Below are 21,818 nucleotides of genomic sequence, written 5' to 3' on the forward strand. Positions count from 1 at the left end.
AAGTAAGAGATAGGAGAATAACAAGGGTAATACTGATTCTTCCAGAGAAACCCTGTGAAAGTCAAGTGAAAGTGAAGTCAAATGATGTGTGCCATTCCATTTGGATGGAGCTGAGGTAAGAATAAAAGTGCAGCGGACAGATAATAACTTTTGGAAGACTTACTCCAACTTCTTGTCATAAGTCCTTAAAATCTGTCATAATTCTGGAGAAATGAAGGAGTGTGGGCACAAATTGGTTAACATTGATTTTTTTTTCTTTTTTACCATTCCAGCAGAATGGAAACTAGAAATAGAAAGTGAGTTGAGTTATAGAATTAGACATATGTTACATTTTTTTTTGCAAAACATTAGTTTTGAACTGGGAATTGTATTCACCCCATAAAATCCATAAACTTGGTGTTACCTATACCTTTTACATATACATACATCCTCATGTCCCCACACATTCAAACATACAAAATGCATTTTTTTCTGCAATAAATGAAAGTGCAAATGACATTTACATTATGTCATAAAATAAAGGGAAAAGTACTGCAAAGAGGAAAAAGATTGAGATGAGTAACAAATCAGTAGGAGTGCATTAAGTCAGAAATGTCATATGGGGAATGAGGAATAGGAATTTGAAATGGCAGAAACCAATGGTTTTATGAGTCTGAGATGTCTTCCCTGGTACTGCATCATTCAAATGAGCCACAGTGCTGCTCTTTGCCCCTGCACGTGAAGAGGCCAAAAGGACAAGATAAGGAGTAGGATTTGGACCCTGTGAGATGAAGAATTACAAGATACCTCAGAATTTCACTTCAGTATTACACTTCAGTATTCTTACTTTCTGTATCTAGGCCCAAGTTTTATTTACCTCATTAAAGTTCTGAGGGAATAAAGGACCTAGAACTCTCCTAAGAACTTAGCAAATGTTACTTAAATTCTAGCTCATTCCATTAACGATGTAGGTTTGTTCTGGGTAGAATGAGAGGAAAGAACATAGAATAAAAACATAGAAAAGGTTTTTTTAGTTATTCTCTATTTTTTATTATATCCTAATTCTCTTAAACTTACCTAAATTTTTATTTCATGATAACTTTAAATTATAGTAAAAATTTAGAGTATAGAAAATTTATTAATAGTTTAATAATAAATAAGATCAACCCAATCTTTTTAATACCTAATGCAACTAATGATAGTGTGAAGATATTTATTCTTGATTATTCTAAATTAGAATAGTTTGAGACAAAGATGTATGTTTCCATGATTTTTTGTTAATTCAGTCAACATAAATACGAGGAAAATGTAAGTTAATTGCAACTGCCATTGTTTATTGAGACTATTTTCATTGTTTTCTACATACTTTTTCTAGATTAAAAAAAATTTTATAGAGTATCATACCTTATGTTCAGGAAAAAAAGTAAATTTGAATTTAAAAGTTTATAAAGGAGCCACGGGAAATGCCCTTTCTCCTCCTGCCATCCAATCCAGCTATCGCCCAGCGCAGGGGTCCTTCCCTGGTCGAGGGACTGAGAAGACCCGTGCAAAGCCAGTTTCTAACCTAGAGCTGCGAGGGATGGGAAATGGGAATAAAGACAGCCCGTGGGAAATGCCCTTTCTCCTCCTCCCATCCAATCCAGCACTGTTCACAATAGCCAAAATCTGGAAACAACCGAGCGCCTGAGAACAGATGATTGGTTAAAGAAGCTTTGGTACATCTACCAATGGAATACTATGCAGCTGTTAGGAGAGATGAAATCATGAGATTTGCTTGTAAGTGGACAGATATGGAGACTATCATGCTAAGTGAAATGAGTCAGAAAGAGTGGGACAGAGATAGAAGGACTGCACTCACTTGTGGAGTATAAAATAACATAACATGAGACTGACACACAAGGACAGTGGACATAAGTGTGAGGAAGATTGCTCCATAGTTGGAAGCCTGCCTCATGAGCAGGGGAAGAAGGCAGCTTGAATAGAGAAGGGATCACTAAGAAAATGATGGTTGGAAGGATTGGTTGGGATGGGAGATGTGTGCTGAAAGTAGATAAAGGACCAAGAGTTATGCTCTCTCGGTATCTGTTTTGCAAACCATAATGCTCAAAAGTAGAGAGAGAGAGTATGTGGTAAATTGTCTGCCGTGGAGGCAGGGGGAGTATGGGAAACGGGGGGTATACTAGGGAGATTGGTGGTGGGGAATGTGCACTGGTGGATGGATGGGTGTTTGAACATTGTATGACTGTAATTCAAACATGAACGCTTGTAACAATCTCACGGTGATTCAACAAAATAAAATTAAAAAGAAAGTTTATAAAGGTTTTATGTTCTCAGGGGATCCTGGGAGAATATGTTGTCTTTATTAGATTCAATTCTTAGTAACATACTCTTCTCTAAAGATTGAAAAATTAAAAAAAGGGCAATAATAACCCAGGTTATATCATTCTTAAAATTAAAAATTTGTTAGTGTTATGTAAATAGGCAAGAATATTTGTATTAATATAATAGACTGAAACAGTTGATTCAATTTAAGAAAATAAAATGGATTGAGAGTGAATTATAAATTTAATGAGATAAGTTTCCAACATAACCAGAAAAAGTTTTTCTTAATAATAACTTTTCCTATGAATATTTATGATGTCTTTAAAATGAAGAATTCAAAATTCTTTGAGAATTTGTTCTTAGATTTCAAGTTAAAAGAAATATAAATATTTTTAGATGCTGTAATTAAAACTCACTAAACTGATTTGTTATGAAAAATAAATTTCTGCAGAAGAAAGTAGCATACTTATCAAGTGTCCTCTTGCTTTAGAAAATCGGTGTTACCATAGTTTTACCATGTTATATAGAATAAAAACAGTGGTTTTATATTTATTTTTATTTTCATGGTTATAATCCTCTTATTTCCGTAATTGACAGTGTAATGATTTGATTATGATCAGTTGGTGGGATTATTAACCACTTTTGGTTTCTTCTCAGCTCATTAACTTACAAACTAGGCACTGAGTGTTGATAATAACCTGTTTCTCATGGACTGTTGCTCAATATTATCATATCGTTTTAGTTTTATGAAGCCATTTTCATTAGAGAGCAAATAGAGTTTCTATTTTTTTCCTTTTTTAGTACATGCCAGGATTGCATTAGTATAAGTATGTTTTTATAACCTAGTTCCCAAAGATTGTTTCCTAAGGAAAATCAGTACTGATCCAATGTTTCAATTAACATCATGTTTAAATTGCTTTTTGAATCAACTTCCTAAATTAGTAGAACAAATTCTACCAAAATGTCACTGCTACTGTTACTTGGTATCTTGCTAAAATGAGTGTCAAAAAATGTTAAGAATTGTAGGATAACATTGCTTTGTCCTTTCTCCCTTGCCACAGGAGCTTAGGTTTATCAGGTTACACCCATCACAGTGCTCCTGAGTCACTCCCATTCCCTCGTTTATCTGTAACCACTTCTCTATGCTCTCTTCCCCAACCAGTTAATCAGCGTTCCCCTGTACTCAGACTCTGTTAATTTGTAAGGTCAGGTCCTTCTAGGACACTGAACTTGTATTGTAAGTTAAGACTACCTTTCTCCTCTCCTTATGTCCTATGAATAGTTTACTTTAGTGCAATGTCCTTTCTGTATAGATACAGGAAGACCGTTAATATTATGCTTTGTGATTTAGGATTTAATTGGCTTTGAATATTATTCATTCCTGGGCATCTGCTTTCTCGACTTGAGCCTCAGTTTCGCTTGGTTCCTAACACCCCAAAAGCAGGGTCCTGACGAGGGACTGAACGGACCCTGGTCAAGCGGTGAGTAACTTTGGCATCGAAATGGGCCAGGCCAAAGTGCCACGATTCTTAACTATAAGTTAAGAGTTTGATCATAGGCAAATGCTGTCATGATCCAAAGGTAACGACGAGACTAGGACCCTGCTAGGGATAGGAAAGACTATCTGGCCTGAGCACTGTAGTCTGAGATCGAGATGACCCTAGGAGAACAATCCTATAAGTTTAAGGTATTTCTTACTGTATCCATGCAAAATGATTTATATTATGTATGCTTATATGTTTGTTGGACAAGGAGAAAAGAAACACACCCAGGGGATTCCGTTCTAGGGTGGGTCGTCCTGCTGAGAGAGTATCTGTTCTAGAAGCGGCTTTCCCCGAGGGAAGAAACTTTACCCCTATTGATTGTGACCACACCTATGTGTAATTGTTACCCCAACCCCTCATGCTTTGGGATTTAACTGTACTGTAAGAGTGGGCTGGGGGATCAGAATCCAGACTCCAGAGCAAGAGGAGAAAGGGAATCGGGATCAGTATCCAGATTCCAGAGTCAGAAGGATGAAGAGGGGTTGAGAAGGAGAATGAAGTAGCATGGGGGAGGAAGAAGCAAGAGGAGAGGCAGAGGTGAGAGACAGGAATGAATGGACAGAGGTGGCATGATACTACCGAACCAGGCAGCGGGAGAGATAGACCACCGCCGCTGCTGTCCTTTTTTGAATTTACACAGAGAATAGGGGCCGGAGCAATAGTACAGCGGGTAGAACATTTGTCCTGCACGTGGCTGACCCAGGATCACTCATTGGCACCCCGTATGGTCCCCCAGAACCTCTAGGAATGATTTCTGAGTGCAGAACCAGATTTAACCCCTGAGCATTGCCAGACGTGACCCAAAAGGCCAAAAAAAAAAGTGTTTAAAGATCTGGAGTGATAGCACAGCGGGTAGGGCGTTTGCCTTGCACACTGCCAACCCAGGTTCCATTCCTAGCACCGCTAGGAGTAGTTCCTGAGTGAAGAGTCAGGAGTAATCCCTGTGCATCGCTGGGTGTGACCCCCCCAAAAATGTTTACAATATAGTGTTTGTTTGACAATTATTACTGAAGGGTAATAAATAATATTGAATTTTATTCATCAAATTAGAAAGGTTACAACTAGCAGAGCAGAGAAAATTTAGTCCATTTGTGAAGGGACTTCTCAGGTTCCTGATGAAAGTTAGTGATTTGAACGGTGCATTTGACCCACTGGCAATGCCAAAACTCCAGGAAGAGAAAGTATTCTGACTTTTCTTCCTTCTAAATTAAATCACTGGAGGGAGAGGGAGAGTGGGAGACGGAGTGGGAGAGGGAAAGGGAGAGACCTAGCACATTATTTTCTCAGCATTGTAATTTTAATTGACTAAAAAGGTCAACTATTGCTTATTTCCTTTGTATTCTCAAATCAATCTCCTTTCCCTCCCAGTGTATTACCATTTTTGTACGTAAAATCTCATCACGTATTACAAACATTTGTTCTTTTTCACTTGCTCCTAATGCTTTTCCTTCATTGTTTCTTCTGAAATTTGTGAATCTCTTATATTGGTTTGCTGTCCTCTCTCCTTGCTACAACCAATTGGATTTTGAAGCAGATATGAAGAAGTAAATTACATTTTAATTTCTTTCAAGAGGAGTTAATTGAAGCTCAGAAAGGTAAAATCATGTCACTAAATTAACAGAATGACATTTTTAAAATTTACTCCTATGAATCACTAGAAGTAAAGGAGATGCTATAATGATACATACACAGGCTCACATGTATAGACTCAGATACATACTCATGGCTGTGTTCAAATTAGTTTAGGAACACCTGCATAATATATCTTTTTTAATAAACTCTTAGTGATTAACAAAATATAGTAAGAGATCAACAAATGACCAAAGTCATTAGACCTGAATATTTTGTCTATCACATAAACTGAATTTACAAGAGGGAGATTAGGAGCAGTCCTTGGGATACTGGTGGAGAGAGCAGGCTCTCTGGTTATAAGTCTGGTATTGAAATGATGTATACATAAAGAACTATGATTAACAATTTTGTAAGTCCCTGTACCTCAATAAAATATTCTAAGAAATATATACTTTATATATGTATATGTACATATATACATATAAATAAATGTACATATATGTGTGTGTGTATATATATAGGATCAGGGATCCTATATATATACACACAAACACAACCCATAAGCCACTCCATGCCGGAGCCAGATAATCTCCTTGGCGACCCTCCAGAACTCACAGCTGCTTCTCTCTGAAGGGAGCATAAAATGAGGCTACCATAACCATGCCACTGGACTCCACGCCAGGCTGTTTTCACTCAAAGTGCCCCAGAGGGGGGCAGGTGAGAGCCCTCCTTGTCCCAAGGGACCCAGCCCCAGCACCCAACCTCCACTACCCAACCGCCGCCATGCTCCAGGCTGCTTGCCACATACTTGGGCTGAGCCTCACATATGAGTGAACATATTCCTGGACACATCATAAGACACTCCCTACCCATTTTCTATAATTACCACACCATATGTTTGATGAGGTTCAGACAGTAGGCAACAAATCATCTCAGAGAACCTGTCAAGCTACCAAGAGTATCCCTCCCACACGGCAGAGCCTTGCAAGCTATCTACCCATGGTGTATCTGATATGCCAAAAACAGTAACAATAATGGGTCTCATTCCCCTGACTCTGAAAGAGTCTCTAATATGGCAGCATTGGGAAAGATGAGTAAGGAGAGACTGCTAAAATCACAGGGCTGGGACAAATGTAGATGTTACTGGTACCTGATTGAGTAAATTGGTGAACAACGGGATGACAGTGATACAGTGATATATATATATGTATATATATGAAATATATATTTTTCTTTTCTTTTTTTTTTCACAGAGTTCACATCCAGAAGTGTTGGGAACCTAGGACTATCCTGGGTCTCTTTTTGTATTTGAGGTTTTATTTTATCTTTTAATTTTTGAATTAAGCTCTTGATACACATATTTTCAATCATTATTTTTTCCTCAATAAAATATTTTTTAGGTTCTAAGTGTTCAATCTATAAACTTCTAGCATTATGGCCCACAGGTTCCAAGATTATCTAGTTTATTGTGATGCTATTTTAAATATTTTGTTATCTTTTAAATATTTTGGTTTTGTATTGAGATTCTGTGTTCAATACATAGCACCACAAATAACTCACTCTTTAGATGGCATGGTAAATACTATGTCCTCCACAAAACTTAAGTCAACCTATTATTTTGAAAAATTACTCAGACTTTGACAGAAATTATGCTAAAAATATATCTGATTTTTTTAGTCTGGGTTACTGATATCAAATTTACATACAAAAAATCTTTGCATCTATGATCTTTACAAGTGCATGAAGATAGAGAAGTTACCAATGCCACAAAAAATATAGAGATGTATGTCCCCCAGGGGAACCCCCATTTCATTATATATTTCATTGAAACATATACTCTATATATAGATACAATATATTATATATAATAATATATTTAATGAAATATATATATATTTACACTATATTATCAATAATAATATATGTAATGAAATGCAGATACAATTTGATTTGGGGGTCACACCTGGCAGTGCTCACGTCTTTTCCCTAGCTGTGCATTTAGAGATCACTCATGGTAGGGGTTGGGGGACCTTATGGGGTGCCGAGGATTAAACCCTAGTTGGTCACATGTAGAACAAACAACTTACCCGCTGTACTATCACTCAGGCCCTCTTATTGTATTATGGGTTGCTCTCAGCGTGGTTTAACTTGTAGTTATCACCCTGGTGCTTTAAGGAATCTTACAGTGTCAGGGATCAAACCCAGGACTCTCAAACTCAAAGCTTGCTGTCCCACTCTCTGAGCCATCAAGCTAGTTTATGTCTTAAAAAATCTTTAAAAAGTTTTTGTTTAAACTTTAGTCACCATGGTTTATAATACTGCTAATGACAGAATTTCATGCATTCAATGTCCCAACACCACGCCCTCCATTAGCGTCTTCTTCCCTCCAGCTTTTCTCTAACCTCTCACCACCACAATGATAAACTCCTTTTATTATTGTGGTATTCCTTTAAAAAAATCAGATGAATAGAAACATATAATATATAGCATTTCTTGAAGTGTGTGTTTATATCGGGGGAGGGGAGGTTGCGGGTCATAACCCGTAGGACTTCTAGGTTGTGCTCAGGGATCATTCCTGGTGGTGCTTGGGGAGTCATAGGTGATGCCAGGGATCAACCAGTTGGGCTGCATGCAAGGCAAACACCTTAACCCCTAGTCTCTCTCTCTCTCTCTCTCTCTCTCTCTCTCTCTCTCTCTTTCCCAAAGTATGTCACCTTTTGTGTCTCACCTCTTTCACTTACTGCCTTTGAGATCTCCATATTGTTATATACCATAGGAATTATTTTCCTTTTCTTTTGTCTTTTTTTTTTTGTGAGTAGTGCAACAAATTCCTATCATACAGTTAGTTATCAATTCTCCAGTTGATGAATACTTAGGTAGTTGCCATTTAGGTTTTTATAGAAATTATAAATAGGCATGATATATACATTTGTGCACACATTTTATGAGGAAATAAATTTAATTCCTTTGAGGTGAATACACAGGAGTAAAATTGCTGACTCTTCTAGTAATAGTACATTAGTGGTGGGGATTAGAGTGGTGGTATAGAAATGAGAGGTCATTCCCACCAGCAATGGATGAGGGTCCCTTTCTCCCTGCTTCTGTGCCAGTGCCAGCATTGGTTGTTATTGTTCATTTGTATATGTGCCTGTCTTTGTGATGTGAGATGATATATCATTGTTGTTTTGATTTGCATCTCCTTGAAGATTAGGGAGGGAGAGCATTGTTTTATGTGCCTTTTAACAATATAGACGATATGGATATTAGTCAGAAGGATTAGAAATTAAGCTCCCATTTGACCCAGCAATACCACTTCTGGGAATATATCCTGGGGGTACAAAGACACACAGCAGAAACACCATTTGCATTTCCATGTTCATTGCAGCACTACTCACAATAGCCGGAAGCTGGAAACAACCTGAAAGCTTATGGATAAAGAAACCACAGTACACCTACACAATGGACTACTACACAGCTGTTAGAAAAAACAAAATCATGAAATTTGCCTATAAATGGACTTGGACTTGGAAAGTATGCTGAGTCAAAGGAGTCAGAAGAGAGGGACAGATATAGAATGACTGCATTTATTTGTGGGATATAAAGAAAAAACCAAAACAGAATGACACTAATACCAATGCCAGGGAAAATGGGCCAGAAGGACTGTTTAATGGTTGGCCAAAGGTGTGGGAGATGGATGGTAGTAAAGATAGAGGAGGATCCATTATGACAACAGTAGTCAGAAATTATCACTCTGGACAAGAACCAAGTCTTGAAAGCAGGTAAAAGGATATACATGATAATCTTTCAGCATATGTATCGCAAGCCATAATGCCTAAAATAGGAAAGAGAGTAAGAGAAGAGAGGTGCCTTCCATAGAGCTAGCTGGAGTGGAGGTGGCTTGAAGGTGTGTGTGTGTGTGTGTGTGTGTGTGTGTGTGTGTGTGTGTGAAACTGGGGACATTGGTGCTGGAAAATTACACTTGTGAAGGGATGGGTGTTGGAACATTGTATGACTGAAACACAGCCATGAACAAATTTGTAATGCTCTATCTCACAGTGATTCAATTAAAAAAATGAAAAATTAAAAAAAATTAAAAAAGAAATGAGGTCAGTTTTCTGATGTGCTGATGCAGAAGTGAGTTTCTGGATACTCCCCAGAATTGAAAGCAAGCTTCTCGTGGCATGATAAAGGATTCTCTTCTATGCATAGATTCTTTTTCCCCTATTTTCCCATCAACAATGGGTCTTGACCTATGCCTGAGAGAGACAAACTTATTTTCTGCCTCTCAGGGTGTATGATTTTTTTGTTTGTTCATGACAAGACCACCTGTACAAGTTGGTTGGGGCCGATGCCTTCCTAGTACAGTGCTGTTTTTTTTCCCTCATGAGTACTATACACCTAGGATACCTCACTTAATTGATCTGCTGTGTCCTATATTATTATAAACACCACCTGAAACCCAAGTAAGAAGTCTGAGTGAATGCATGTGTTTGGTGTTGCCAGCAGTTACTGTGTGGTCACAAGTATCTTTTACCAATTCTATAAAGGTTGAGATGAATTTTTCTTAGTCAATGAGCAATATCTTTTTCTCATGTACTCTTCTATCTATGAATCAGTTCACTATTACATGATTTAATTTAATTTTATTCAAATATGAATAGCCAGTATTTGTGCCGCTTGGCTGATGTTTGGTGTTATTAGAGCGATGTCATCAGCAAAGCGGAGGTGGCATAGTTGCCAACCGTCTATCTTCACTCCCATTCCTTCCCATTCTAGTCATTGCATGACGTTTTTGAGGGTGGCACTGAAGAGTTTCCATGAAATGGTATCACCTCGCTGAACCCCTCTCTGGATGTCAATGATCACCTCCCTGTAGAATGGTGAGATCCTGGTAGTGAATCCGCAATACAGCTCACCGAGGATCCTGATGTATTGACATTGAACACCCCGTTTGGCTAGGGTGTCACAACAACAACACTTCAGTCACAACAGAATCAAAGGCCTTCTTTAAATCAATTAATGTTAGAAAGAGCAGCATATTGAACTCCCAAGAAACCTCAATGAACTTGGTTATCATGTGTATATGGTTGATTGTGCTAAATCCTTTTCAGAAACCGGCTTGCTCGCATGGTTGTCCTTCATTTAATGTTGTGCCAGTCCTATTCAGGATGACTCAAGCGAACAGCTTGTGGACGACAACAACAGGCACATTGGGTGATAGTTGCCAATGTCGTGGATATCTCCCTTCTTAGTACAGTCCTGCTGGCTTTCCATTGGGACGGAAACTTGGCATTCAGACAGGTAGCATGTGAAAAGCCAAGCCTGTGTATTTATGATTACTGAGGGCAGGTTCTTTAGGTGTTCGGGTCTGACCTTGTCTGGGTCAGGTGCTATTCACGTCTTTACCAACGAAATGACATGTTGGATTTTGGAAGGGAGAATGTTGGGAACAACATATCCATCCTGCGGAATTTGGTATGTGGGCAGGTGGACATGGCTATTGAAGAGATCCGAGTAGAAGTCATGGATAATCTTCTCCATTGCCCTTCTGGAAGATGTGATAGATCCATCAGGATGTGAGAGGGCAATCATCTTGGTCTTTTAGTTGGCGAAGGACAGGCAGGCATTGTGAATGCCTTTCCTGGCTTCTGCCACATCTGCCAGCACTGCTGCTCTTCTCTCTTTGAGGTCTTCCTTTATTGCTTCTCTGCACTGCTTTGTGAGCTTGGACATTTGCTTGAGGTTGTCTGAGGCTTGCACCAAGCCACATTGTCAAATGAGCTCAAGAGTTTTCGAAAAGGGCCTAACCAGTCGGCATTCCCACCAGCAGTGAAGGAGGGTCCCTTTCTCACCACATCTGTGCCATAAAGTATCAAAATAGGAGACTAACACCCAAGAATAGTTGAGATTAGTACCAGGAGGTTCACTCCATGACTTGGAGGTCAGCCACACATGCTAAGGGAAAAGGCAGCTCTGATACAGAAGGGAGCACCAAATAAAGGTGTTGGGAGGATCCTCCCTGGATGGAAGATGCATGCTGAAAGTAGACTATAGACTGAACATGACTGCCACACAATGCAAACCACAGCACCCAAAAGAAGAGAGAGAACAAAAGAGAATGCCTTGCCCCAGAGGCAGGGTGGAATGGGGGCATAGGAGGTGGGAGGGATACTGGGATCAGTGGTGGTGGAAAATGGGCACTGGTGGAGGGATTGGTAGTCGATCATTGTATAATTGAAACCAAAACACAAAAATTTGTAAGTCTACGACTGTACCTCATAGTGTTTCTCTAATAAAAATTTAAAAATAAATTTTTAAAAATAGGCGTCTTTTTGTGGCTATCTCTTGGTGTTCCTCACATAATCATGGAGGTGCTGAACCAGTCGATTGTATTCTTCATCAATGTTGTCAATGACAGCATCTTCCCATGTTGCCACAACAGTGCCAAAGAGCTCCCAGTTGGTGGTCATTCTGGGAGTTCTCTTCTTAAACTTTGAAGCCCTTTCTCCCCGCTCCGTGAAGTAGAATTTTGCATGAAGGAGATGGTGGTCCGATCCCATTTGGAATTTTGGGACAACTGCAGCATTGGTCAGGCAAAACCATTGATTGAATATGATGTGGTCAATTTCATTGTGGAACCGTCCACCAGGAGACTCTAATGTACAACGTTTAGACTCATCCTTCTGGAACTGTGAGTTACCATGGATGGTCCTGATTGAGATGATGAACTTTCAACCTGTTCGTTCCATTCTAGGCCATAGGTCCTGATGTGGAGTTCTTTGACTGATCTTCTTGGTCCTATCTTGGCATTAAAATTACTGACAGTGATCTTGTAGAAGGTGTGGTCTTCTTTATAGAACTTCTCCAGCTCCATGTAGAACTTCTCAATTTCTCCTTCATCATAATTGGATGTTGGTGCATAGACAACGAAGATAGAAACTGCCAGCAGTGAGCCAAATCTATTCAAGTATAATAGTCCGATTTGAGTGTTAGGCATTCGAATGAATCAATGCTCATGGCCAAGTTCATGTTGTCATGGACACTGACACCACCTACATGATGCCTCTTTTGTCACATGTTCTGAGGAACAGTTCTTTTCTAGTGTTGAAAATGGAGTGATGTGATTGATGCCTTCTCATCTCGGTCAGACCAATGATGTACTTGAACTTTTGCGCTTGTACCATCAGGTCCTTGATGGATGCATCCAATGCCAGCGTATGTGCGTTGAAAGTACAGACAGTCATTTTTGTCTTTCTTCACTTTGGCAGCTTAGTTTGGCCTTGAGATTTTATCAGCCTCTCCTTCCTCATCCTTCTTAATGCTGCTGTACTGGTGGCTCTTTCAGGGTCAGGGGAATGAGACCCATTGTATTTACTGGTTTTGGCATATTGAATATGCCACGAATAGCTTGCCAGGCTTTGCTGTGTGGGTGGGATATTCTTGATAGCTTGCCAGGCTCTCCAAGAGGTATAGAGTCTTTTAGGGCAGCCTCTAATTGCCCTTGCAGGTGTTCCCATGGTTGAAACCATATTTGAACCCCATCAAATATGGTGCGGTATTTTTTAGGTTATAAAAATAGATCTCAGAATATTAACATTTGGGAGGCATACTATGAAGAGTGTTATGATTTCCAAAGTCCTTTATCTCCTTTAAGTGTTTGATGCAGCTTAACTGTGTTTTTCATGACTTAGTTTGGCATAACCACTTGAGAATAACTACTTAAGTCTGTGATTTACTTAATTTCTCAATCCATACAATGGGAATAAAAACAGTGTCTCCAACATAGGATTGTTGTGAGGTTTAAATGATGCACTGCTTATTGTTTCAGTGCCTGAGGCATTCATTAGAATTTGGCTATTAATTAACATCTAATAAATGTAAGTGGTCTTAGAACAATTTTACAGACTTTGTAGAAAAGTCATGTATCATTCAAAATGTAGAGAACAACAGGCATAATGTTTCCTAAAATTTTAGCTTAGAGTTTTTACTGAGAGTCAACAGAGAAAATAACTATTAATCTCTGTCACCATATTAGTACAGTCTACCAGCTAATTTTTTGGGAATTTCAAAGGTAACAACTACTCATAAAGTTATACACTGTAATTATTTTATATGCTCATGGATTTAAGAGAAAGTTTCAGGGTTTGGGTTTTTTTTTTTTAAAACTACATTATTCTCAGGTTTCTTTGACGTTTTCTATTTTTTACATGACTGCATTTCTAACCTTGTATTTGAGATATCTCCTTCCATAATATCTTTCTCATCTGTCACAAGTATCAATGCTGTGTGTTAGTTAGATAGGACTGTATAGCAAACTCCATCATCACGGAGCATTCCAGAATTCTGACATTGCCCTTCAGATTGGCAGGGTGTCATCAACGCCCAGAGTGTCAGAGACTTTGTAGAGGGTTTTCAGTTATCTTTTTTTCCTGAAGAACCAGCAGAGGGGGCACTAATGTTTCCCTTTTAAAACAATCACAACTGCTTATATACATAACGTGATTTAAAGATGAGGTTTAAATGAAGATAGAACATACAAAATATGAATTTCAATTAATCTTATTAATAATTCTAGCAAGTTTAAATTAATTCAAAGTGTAAAGTTTCTTCTTAAGATTACTGAACATTATGAAGTGAGTCAAAGTAAACCATAACATATACTATATTAGTTATTGCTGGTAGCAGAGGCAAGGAGGAAGCTTTGAAAGGTTGGAATGATTTAATAAATATTTATGGATTTCATGATATGTTCTATATCATAAAGTATTTAAATATATATATGGATGGTTTGGGAAGAAAGACATGGAAGAAAAGTTTATAGACATTATCCAGTTTTTTTAAGTCCCTGCGAAATAATTTTAATCAAATTATTATACATTTGCTTTATGTATATGTATATGCTTTATATACATAAGCTTCCTACACATCTTGCTTTATTTTATAAAACTACCTTGCAATAATTTTATTTCAGTAATACAAAGTATTTATAGGTAAATATCAAGAATTTCTCAAACAAAAAAGGCCAGATGCAGTGCAGTGAATTTTTTTAAAATATCTAATTCAGTGCCCATCTCACACAATAAAATAAAAACAATTAATAAAGATCCTCAATCACAGATTTCTAAAGATTTGGAAAAGGATAAAATGGTAGTGTGAAAGGGTATGAATGCTGGGAGCACTGCTTCATAACCAACTTATTCTCAACAAAATAGTCCCTCTTAAATGGAATCACGAATCATGACCATCCTGTTATTCGTTGAGTGCCTTGAGCAGGGTCCCAGTAATGTCTCCTTCATCCTAGCCCTGAGATTTTTAAGAAAGTGCTATATTCAAGGCTCTTTAGGAGAATGAGACTCATCATTGTTACTGGTATTTGGCATATTGGGTACGCCACGGGGAGTTTGCCAGACTCTGCAGTGTGGGCAGGTTACATTCGGTAGCCTGCCACTTTGTCCAAAGTAGGAATGAGATAATAAGATGTCATAATAAGATGTCCGCTGCCACACGGTTCGGAGAGCTGGGTTTTATAGTCTCTGAGTCTTGGTCATTGATGGGATTACATGGCGCCAGGGGGCCAGTTGGTGGGTGTGACCCCGCCTACTGGAATTCGGAAGATCTGGATGGAGGATGCTCAGCTCCGATCCGAGTAGGCTTGGAGATCTCAGCCCCGGGACCCACTTGCCTTTGTTCCTCTGCTGGTACCTTCATGTGTGTGGAGAGTGGTCTCAGCATGGTGGTGGCTGGTTCTGGAGGTCTTTGGCTGCTGGAGCCCTGGTCATGGCGGGGAGGAAAGCTCAACCCGCTCCCTTCCAAGGGACCCCAGCGAGGACAGCCAGGCGCGGGGGCAGGAGACTGCACTGTTCTCTCCCGGGAGCTGGGTTTTATAGTCTCTGAGTCTTGGTTGTTGATGGGATTACACGGCGCCAGGGGTCCAGTTGGTGGGTGTGACCCCCGCCTACTGGAATTCGGAGGATCTGGGTGGAGGATGCTCAGCCCCGATCGAGTAGGCTTGGAAATCTTAAATGGAGTAAACTGTGAAAAATGCCAAACTCTAGGATATTCCTTGAAGTGAAAAGAGAAAACATCCTGCCAGTTAACAGAGCTCTTGGCCTACATTGAATAAGAGCCATTCCGTGAAGCACTGATTGGAAAAGAAGCATATTCTGGCCGCTGCAGCTATCACAGTACCCTTCCATGTATATCATAAAATTATCATAAACATCATTCTAAGTTTGTTCTAGTTTGGAGCAGATTTAGGGGCAGCTTTGACAAGAGACACAACAGAATCATTCTCTGACTTTCTTTGGGGAACCGTGATCTGTGATCTGCGACTTGTCAATGATGGCTGCTGTAGCTTTCTTTTTGAAGGTGGCAGTGCCATATTGTCTGCTTTGTGTCACTAAATCAAGTTGGTTGAAGTGCTTAAAACTCCTGTGTTTGGCAAGGGAGCTGATAGGGAACATCGCAGGTGTGGCAGGTCCAAGTGGAGGCACCAAATGTGGCTCATGCCAAGATGAGATAGAGGGATAGCTAGAGGTTCAGGGATAGGTATCTTTGGTGGAGCTCCTGAAATGAAGCACTAGGAGGTAGACAATGAAGTGGACCCCAGGAAAGGTCAAAGGATTGATCTGGTGGTGGTTCTGGAGGTCCAAGTTCGGTGAAGGCCTTCAGAATCCTGACTTTCCATGATTCCTCAGACACTCCTGGTAGTGGTCCAGGACAAAGGCCTGTAGGTGACCCTGAAGGCTATAAAGGAGGTGGTCTAGGCCTGGGAGCAGTTTCTTTCTGAGGAGTAGCACACAGTGGAGAAACATGCTCCTGTGAAGCTACACATTTGCAACCAGGAAATGACTTCTGTTTGCGTGATGGTTTTTTTGCTTCAGAATCACTGAAATCATCTTTATCATCATCCTTTGTGCTTTCCTCAGTTCCTAAGGAAGTTTTTGTTCCTCCTAAGGGACTTCCTGACATGTTACTTCAAATTGCAAGGTTTTAAAAGGATTCAGCTCCTTTATGTATATTTTTTCTTCCTTGATTTTCCAGGAACATCTTTAAAACACACACTGAGGCCTGAGTTGCTTTTTGCTTTTGTTTTATTTTGTTTTTTTTTCCTCCATTGGTGTACCTTTCTTTATCACACTGGCACAGAAAGTTGTTGTCTTTACTTTCTCCATCTGATCTTTCCGCATGAATGTTGTCAGTATTGTCATCCTACTTATCTGGAGCCAAGTCCTCAAGATAGACATTATCTTCACTGGTTTCTGGATATATCATCAACATGACCCTCTTGAGGAAGTTCAGAACTATATAGTATGTCTTCATTTTGTCTACAGTGAAGACCTAGGGCAAAATACTCCTGTAGGACTTGCGGAGAAGGTGGTCCCAGAAAGAGGACCAGGAGGCAAATGTGAAACAACAGCTCCAAGAGCAAGAAGTATAAAAAACACCCGAGTTGAAGGTCCATTTACTGAAGTCTTCTTAAGGGTGGAAGGTGGTGGAATTTCCTGGGTCAAGCAAGATTTTGGAAGAAGCATGTGGCCATATGGCAAAAGAATACTCTCCACTTTTTCATGCTGAGCATTCTTGACTGCATCAAAAATATTGGCTAAGCAGAGATCTTTTCTATTCATATTCTACTGGCATTTTAAAAAATTATTTGTAAATGACTGGGTTCTCTTTTTTTTGCAGAATCATAGAGTATGTTCAGAGGTTTTATGCAGTTCTTTTACAATTATCTTTTAGCATCTTCTTACTTAAATGTGGTTGTTGTACTTGTTAAATGCCATTTCATTCCATTTCTCCATGTTCTGGATAATGATTGAGTCCTTCATCTTCAAAACTGCAGTTCACCATGTACTCTTTTACGTTCTTTCAATTTTCTCTTCCAAGTCTCCTTCAGGTTTGATTTGTAGGCTTCATAACTTTTCAACTTGGAGAATGATATAGGTCTCCATTCCACATGTACCTACCATTTACAAAAACAAAACAAAACAAAGTCACTGAAAAACCTCTGGACTTCTGGGACTGGGAGGAGCAGAGAGGGGTGACTCTAAAACTCATTGACTAGCAGAGACCTTCCCCTGGCTATTGGTCAGACATCTAGAAGTCTCACGATGCTTCTGAAAATGTCTAAGTTATAATTAAGACTGACAATGAAAGAAATGGCATGAATATTAATACAGCTTTATGTTTCTTTGTACTTCTTAACTAATTATTATTTATTATTTATTATTTTTGGTTGTGGAGCTATGCCTGGCAGTGTTTAAGGATTACTCCTAGCTGAGTTCTTAAGGATCAGTCTTTAGGGGTGGTGTGTGAGGAACATTTGCAATGCCCAAGGTTAAACTAGGGTCAGAGCATGATAAATGGTTTTTACATGATATTTTAGAGTTATGGAACCTTTACATACATTATTTATTTAGAATTGAAGGATTTAAAGTTTCACAAATAGTATGCTTCAGTGCTAGGTCTCTGGCTATAAATCCTAGACTTTGCCATTATTTTAAGCACACCATATAAGATTTTTATATTTTGTATTTTGAAAGTAAGAAAATATTATTTATATTTCCTTGAAAATACACGTATTTGCACATTTGAAAATACATTATTAAAATAACAAACATAATTTATTAATATTGAGCAAGAATCCTTTCTAAAAATTATTTTTCTAGTTAATGGAACTGCTGAGTACTCAAGTTTAGAAGTTCCCAATTTAGAACTACCGAGTATCTAGAAGTTTGATCAGGGGTAAATATTTAATATATTGCAAAAGCCTACAAGTAGTTTTCTGAGCATTAGATAAATCTTAGTTGACATAGGTACAGTTAATATCATTTAGGAAATTTTATTTATTGAGAAGAAATAAGCCCCAAAGTAGTAGCTTTTTATTTTTTTCATTTATTTATTTATTTATTTATTTTGCTTTTTGGGTTCCACTTGGTGATGCACAGGGGTTAGTTCTGGCTCTGCACTGAGGAGTTACTGCTGACGGTGCTCAGGGGACCATATGGGATGCTGGGAATCGAACCCAGGTCAGCCGCGTGCAAGGCAAATACCTTTCCCACTGTGCTCTCTCTCCAGCCCCAGTAGTAGCTTTTTAGAACACCTAGGGTAACATTATCTTGTGTATTTGTATTTCTCCCAAAATGTCAATTAGGCAAATTTATAATATACACATTATAATTGTTGACTAGAAAACAAATTTATCCAAATAATTGACTTTGAATTTATTAAATTTCATAGACAAAGTAAGTTTTTTTTAAATATTTAAGTTTCTTTAATAATAAAGAAGCAAAGTGAATGGATACCACCCACTGAAAACCATAAATAGGCCCTCAGATCTTTCAATAACCAGATTTATTCTTAAAAAAATTCATACTTAATAAAATGAAGTATGTAAAGGGCTGGAGCGATAGCACAGCGGTAGGGCGTTTGCCTTGCATGCAGCCAACATGGCCGAACCGAGTTCGATTCCTCCACCCCTCTCGGAGAGCCCAGCAAGCTACCCAGAGTATCTTGTCTGCATGGCAGAGCCTGGCAAGCTACCCGTGATGTATTCGATATGCCAAACACAGTAACAACAAAGTCTCCAATGGAGATGTTACTGGGCCCGCTCGAGCAATTCGATGAACAATGGGAGGACAGTGACAGTGACAGTGATGTAAAGTTATAAGAAAACTGAAATTTTTCGTCACTGTGTAAAACAGAATTTAAGGGATGTAGCTTAGCATTTCCATGCCTGTATTAAAGACTTACCTCTAAAGTTCCACTGTTGATCCTATTATTCAAAAGACTCATCCACCTATTCTACCCATTTACACACCTTTTCCTAGGAGTTATGATATTGACTTTTCCAAGAGTTTTTTTTTTTTTTTTTGCTTCAGTAGTTTATCTCTCCTAAGTGAATTGTCTTTCTCTTCCTTAATTATTTTATTTGGTTTAAACCCAAGTTCTAGTGGCTCTTCTCCGTTCGGCGGCATGAGTGCGAGCTCGGAGTGCGGCAGTCGGCGTCATGGCAGGACAAGCATTTAGAAAATTTCTTCCGCTCTTTGACCGCGTCTTAGTTGAGAGGAGTGCAGCTGAAACTGTAACCAAAGGAGGCATTATGCTTCCTGAGAAATCTCAAGGAAAAGTGTTGCAAGCCACGGTGGTTGCTGTTGGATCGGGCTCGAAAGGGAAGGGTGGAGAGATTCAACCAGTTAGTGTAAAAGTTGGAGATAGAGTACTTCTACCAGAATACGGAGGCACCAAAGTGGTTCTAGATGACAAAGATTATTTCTTGTTTAGAGACGGTGATATTCTTGGAAAGTATGTAGATTGAAATACCACTATTGAAACGGCATCCCATGAAGCTTCCCATTCCACGAAATTCTGAAATCTTTCATCATGTAAATAATTTCCATGTCTCTTTTATAATAAACTAGTGATATCCAATAAAAAAATAAAAAAAAATAAACCCAAGTTCTATCCATATTTTTCAAAAGTGGTGCAATTTTGATTTTTAATCCACATAGTATGTATTTTAATTAATTATATATCTACCATTGTTTCTTTATACTGTCATATGTTAATAGGTCTTAGGTTGATTCCATGATTTGGGTCACAGGAATTCATTATAGAACACAGAGGTAAAAATATCTTTTTGAGTTGGTATTTTCATTTCCTTTAAAAAACACACACAGAAATGATTAACAGTATGGTTAATGGCAGCATTTCATGTTACATAGTATTTAACATTAAATATCTTTTTTAAGATGTTTTATTACAGCACCCTTATTTACTAAATTGTTCATAATTGTTGTTTTGGGAATTAAGTGTTTCAGTACCAAACCACCAGTGCGCCCTCTACCAATGTCCCCAGTTTCCCACCCACCACCCTAGTCTGCTCTCTTGTAGAAGGCACAGTAAATTTTGCTTCATATTGTTTGTTTGAGTGTGAAAACTCAGTACATCAGGATATTCTGTGAGCTGTATTACGGATTCACTACCAGGATCTCACCATTCTACAAGGAAGTGATCATCCATGTCAAGAGAGGGGTTCAGCAGGGTGATACCATTTCAGCGAAACTCTTCAGTGCCACCCTCGAGAACATCATGCGATGACTGGAATGGGAAGGAATGGGAGTGAAGATAGACGGTTGGCAACTACACCACCTCCACTTTGCTGATGATATCACTCTAATAACACCAAACATTAGACAAGCGACACAAATGATGGCCAACTTCAACTGTGAGTGTGGAAAAATAGAACTACAGCTGAATCTCACAAAGACAATGTTTATGAGAAATGGTCTCGTTCCTGATGTTCCATTCGCTCTCAACGGAACAAACATCTCTGAATGCAACAGTTATGTGTACGTAGGTCGGGAACTCAACATGACAAATGACCTGGCACCTGAGTTGCGCAGGAGGAAGAGAGTGACTTGGAATGCCTTCAAGAGTGTCGAAAAAATAGGTAAGAGAATGAAGAACCTCCAGCTCCAGGCACATCTCTTTGACTCCACCATTCTTCCTGCATTAACATATACCTCAGAGACCTGGGTCCTACGCAAACAGGATGAGAACGCTATTCAGGTCTCTCAAAGAGGAATTGCAAGAGCTGTGCTTGGAGTATCACGCTTCACTCAAATGAGAGAAAGAATCTGGAGTTCCGACCTCTGTCGATGATCAAGAATCAGGGATGCTGTTGTCTGCCAAGGCGTTGAAAATCAGATGGGCTGGACACATGATGTGATTTGTAGACGACTGCTGGACTAGAGCCATTACCTATTAAATTCCATGGGATGTCGGAAGATCGTGTGGCCACCCACCTACGAGATGGTCAAACTTCTTCATCAAGACCCTCAATGATCGGTTTAAAGCTCTTCATGTTCCTGTAGTGAGCAGACGCCATTGGGCTATACTAGTACTTCATAGGGATGAATGGAGACATTACTGGCACCTGCTCGAGCAAATTGATGAGTAACAGGATGTCAAGTGATTAAGTGATTGTTTGTTACAACACAAAAGCAAATAGAATTATCAGATCTTAGGTACAATGATGTTACTAAAGTCATAGTCATAGACTATGAGCCCGGCATGCTACCGAGAGTGTCTCGCCCTCACGGCAGAGCCTGGCAAGCTACCCATGATGTATTCGATATGCCAAACACAGTAACAACAAAGTCTCCAATGGAGATGTTACTAGGCCCGATCGAGCAAATTGATGAACAACGGGAGGACAGTGACAGTGACAGTCACTAAAGTCATTGTCTGGGAACTGTGATATTGGTTAGTGCTATTTGAGATTTTTTTTTAATTTTTTTTATTATTATTAGTGAAACATCATGAGGTACAGTTGTAGATTTACAAATTTTTGTGCTTGGGTTTAGATTATACAATGATCAAATATCCATCCTTCCA

At 39.0% G+C, this 21,818-nt stretch overlaps 1 protein-coding gene across 1 annotated transcript; it reads left to right on the top strand.

Annotated features, from left to right (window-relative positions):
- Positions 1 to 19,385: 19,385 nt before the first annotated feature.
- Positions 19,386 to 19,844, top strand: LOC130026931 (10 kDa heat shock protein, mitochondrial). The gene has a single exon (XM_056117673.1). The coding sequence runs from the start codon at positions 19,429 to 19,431 to the stop codon at positions 19,735 to 19,737; it is 309 nt and encodes a 102-aa protein (XP_055973648.1). The 5' UTR covers positions 19,386 to 19,428; the 3' UTR covers positions 19,738 to 19,844.
- Positions 19,845 to 21,818: the final 1,974 nt, after the last annotated feature.

This window comes from Sorex fumeus, unplaced genomic scaffold, assembly GCF_029834395.1.
Source record: "Sorex fumeus unplaced genomic scaffold, SorFum_2.1 ptg000035l, whole genome shotgun sequence".
In the NCBI taxonomy this organism is placed as follows: Eukaryota; Metazoa; Chordata; class Mammalia; order Eulipotyphla; family Soricidae; genus Sorex; species Sorex fumeus.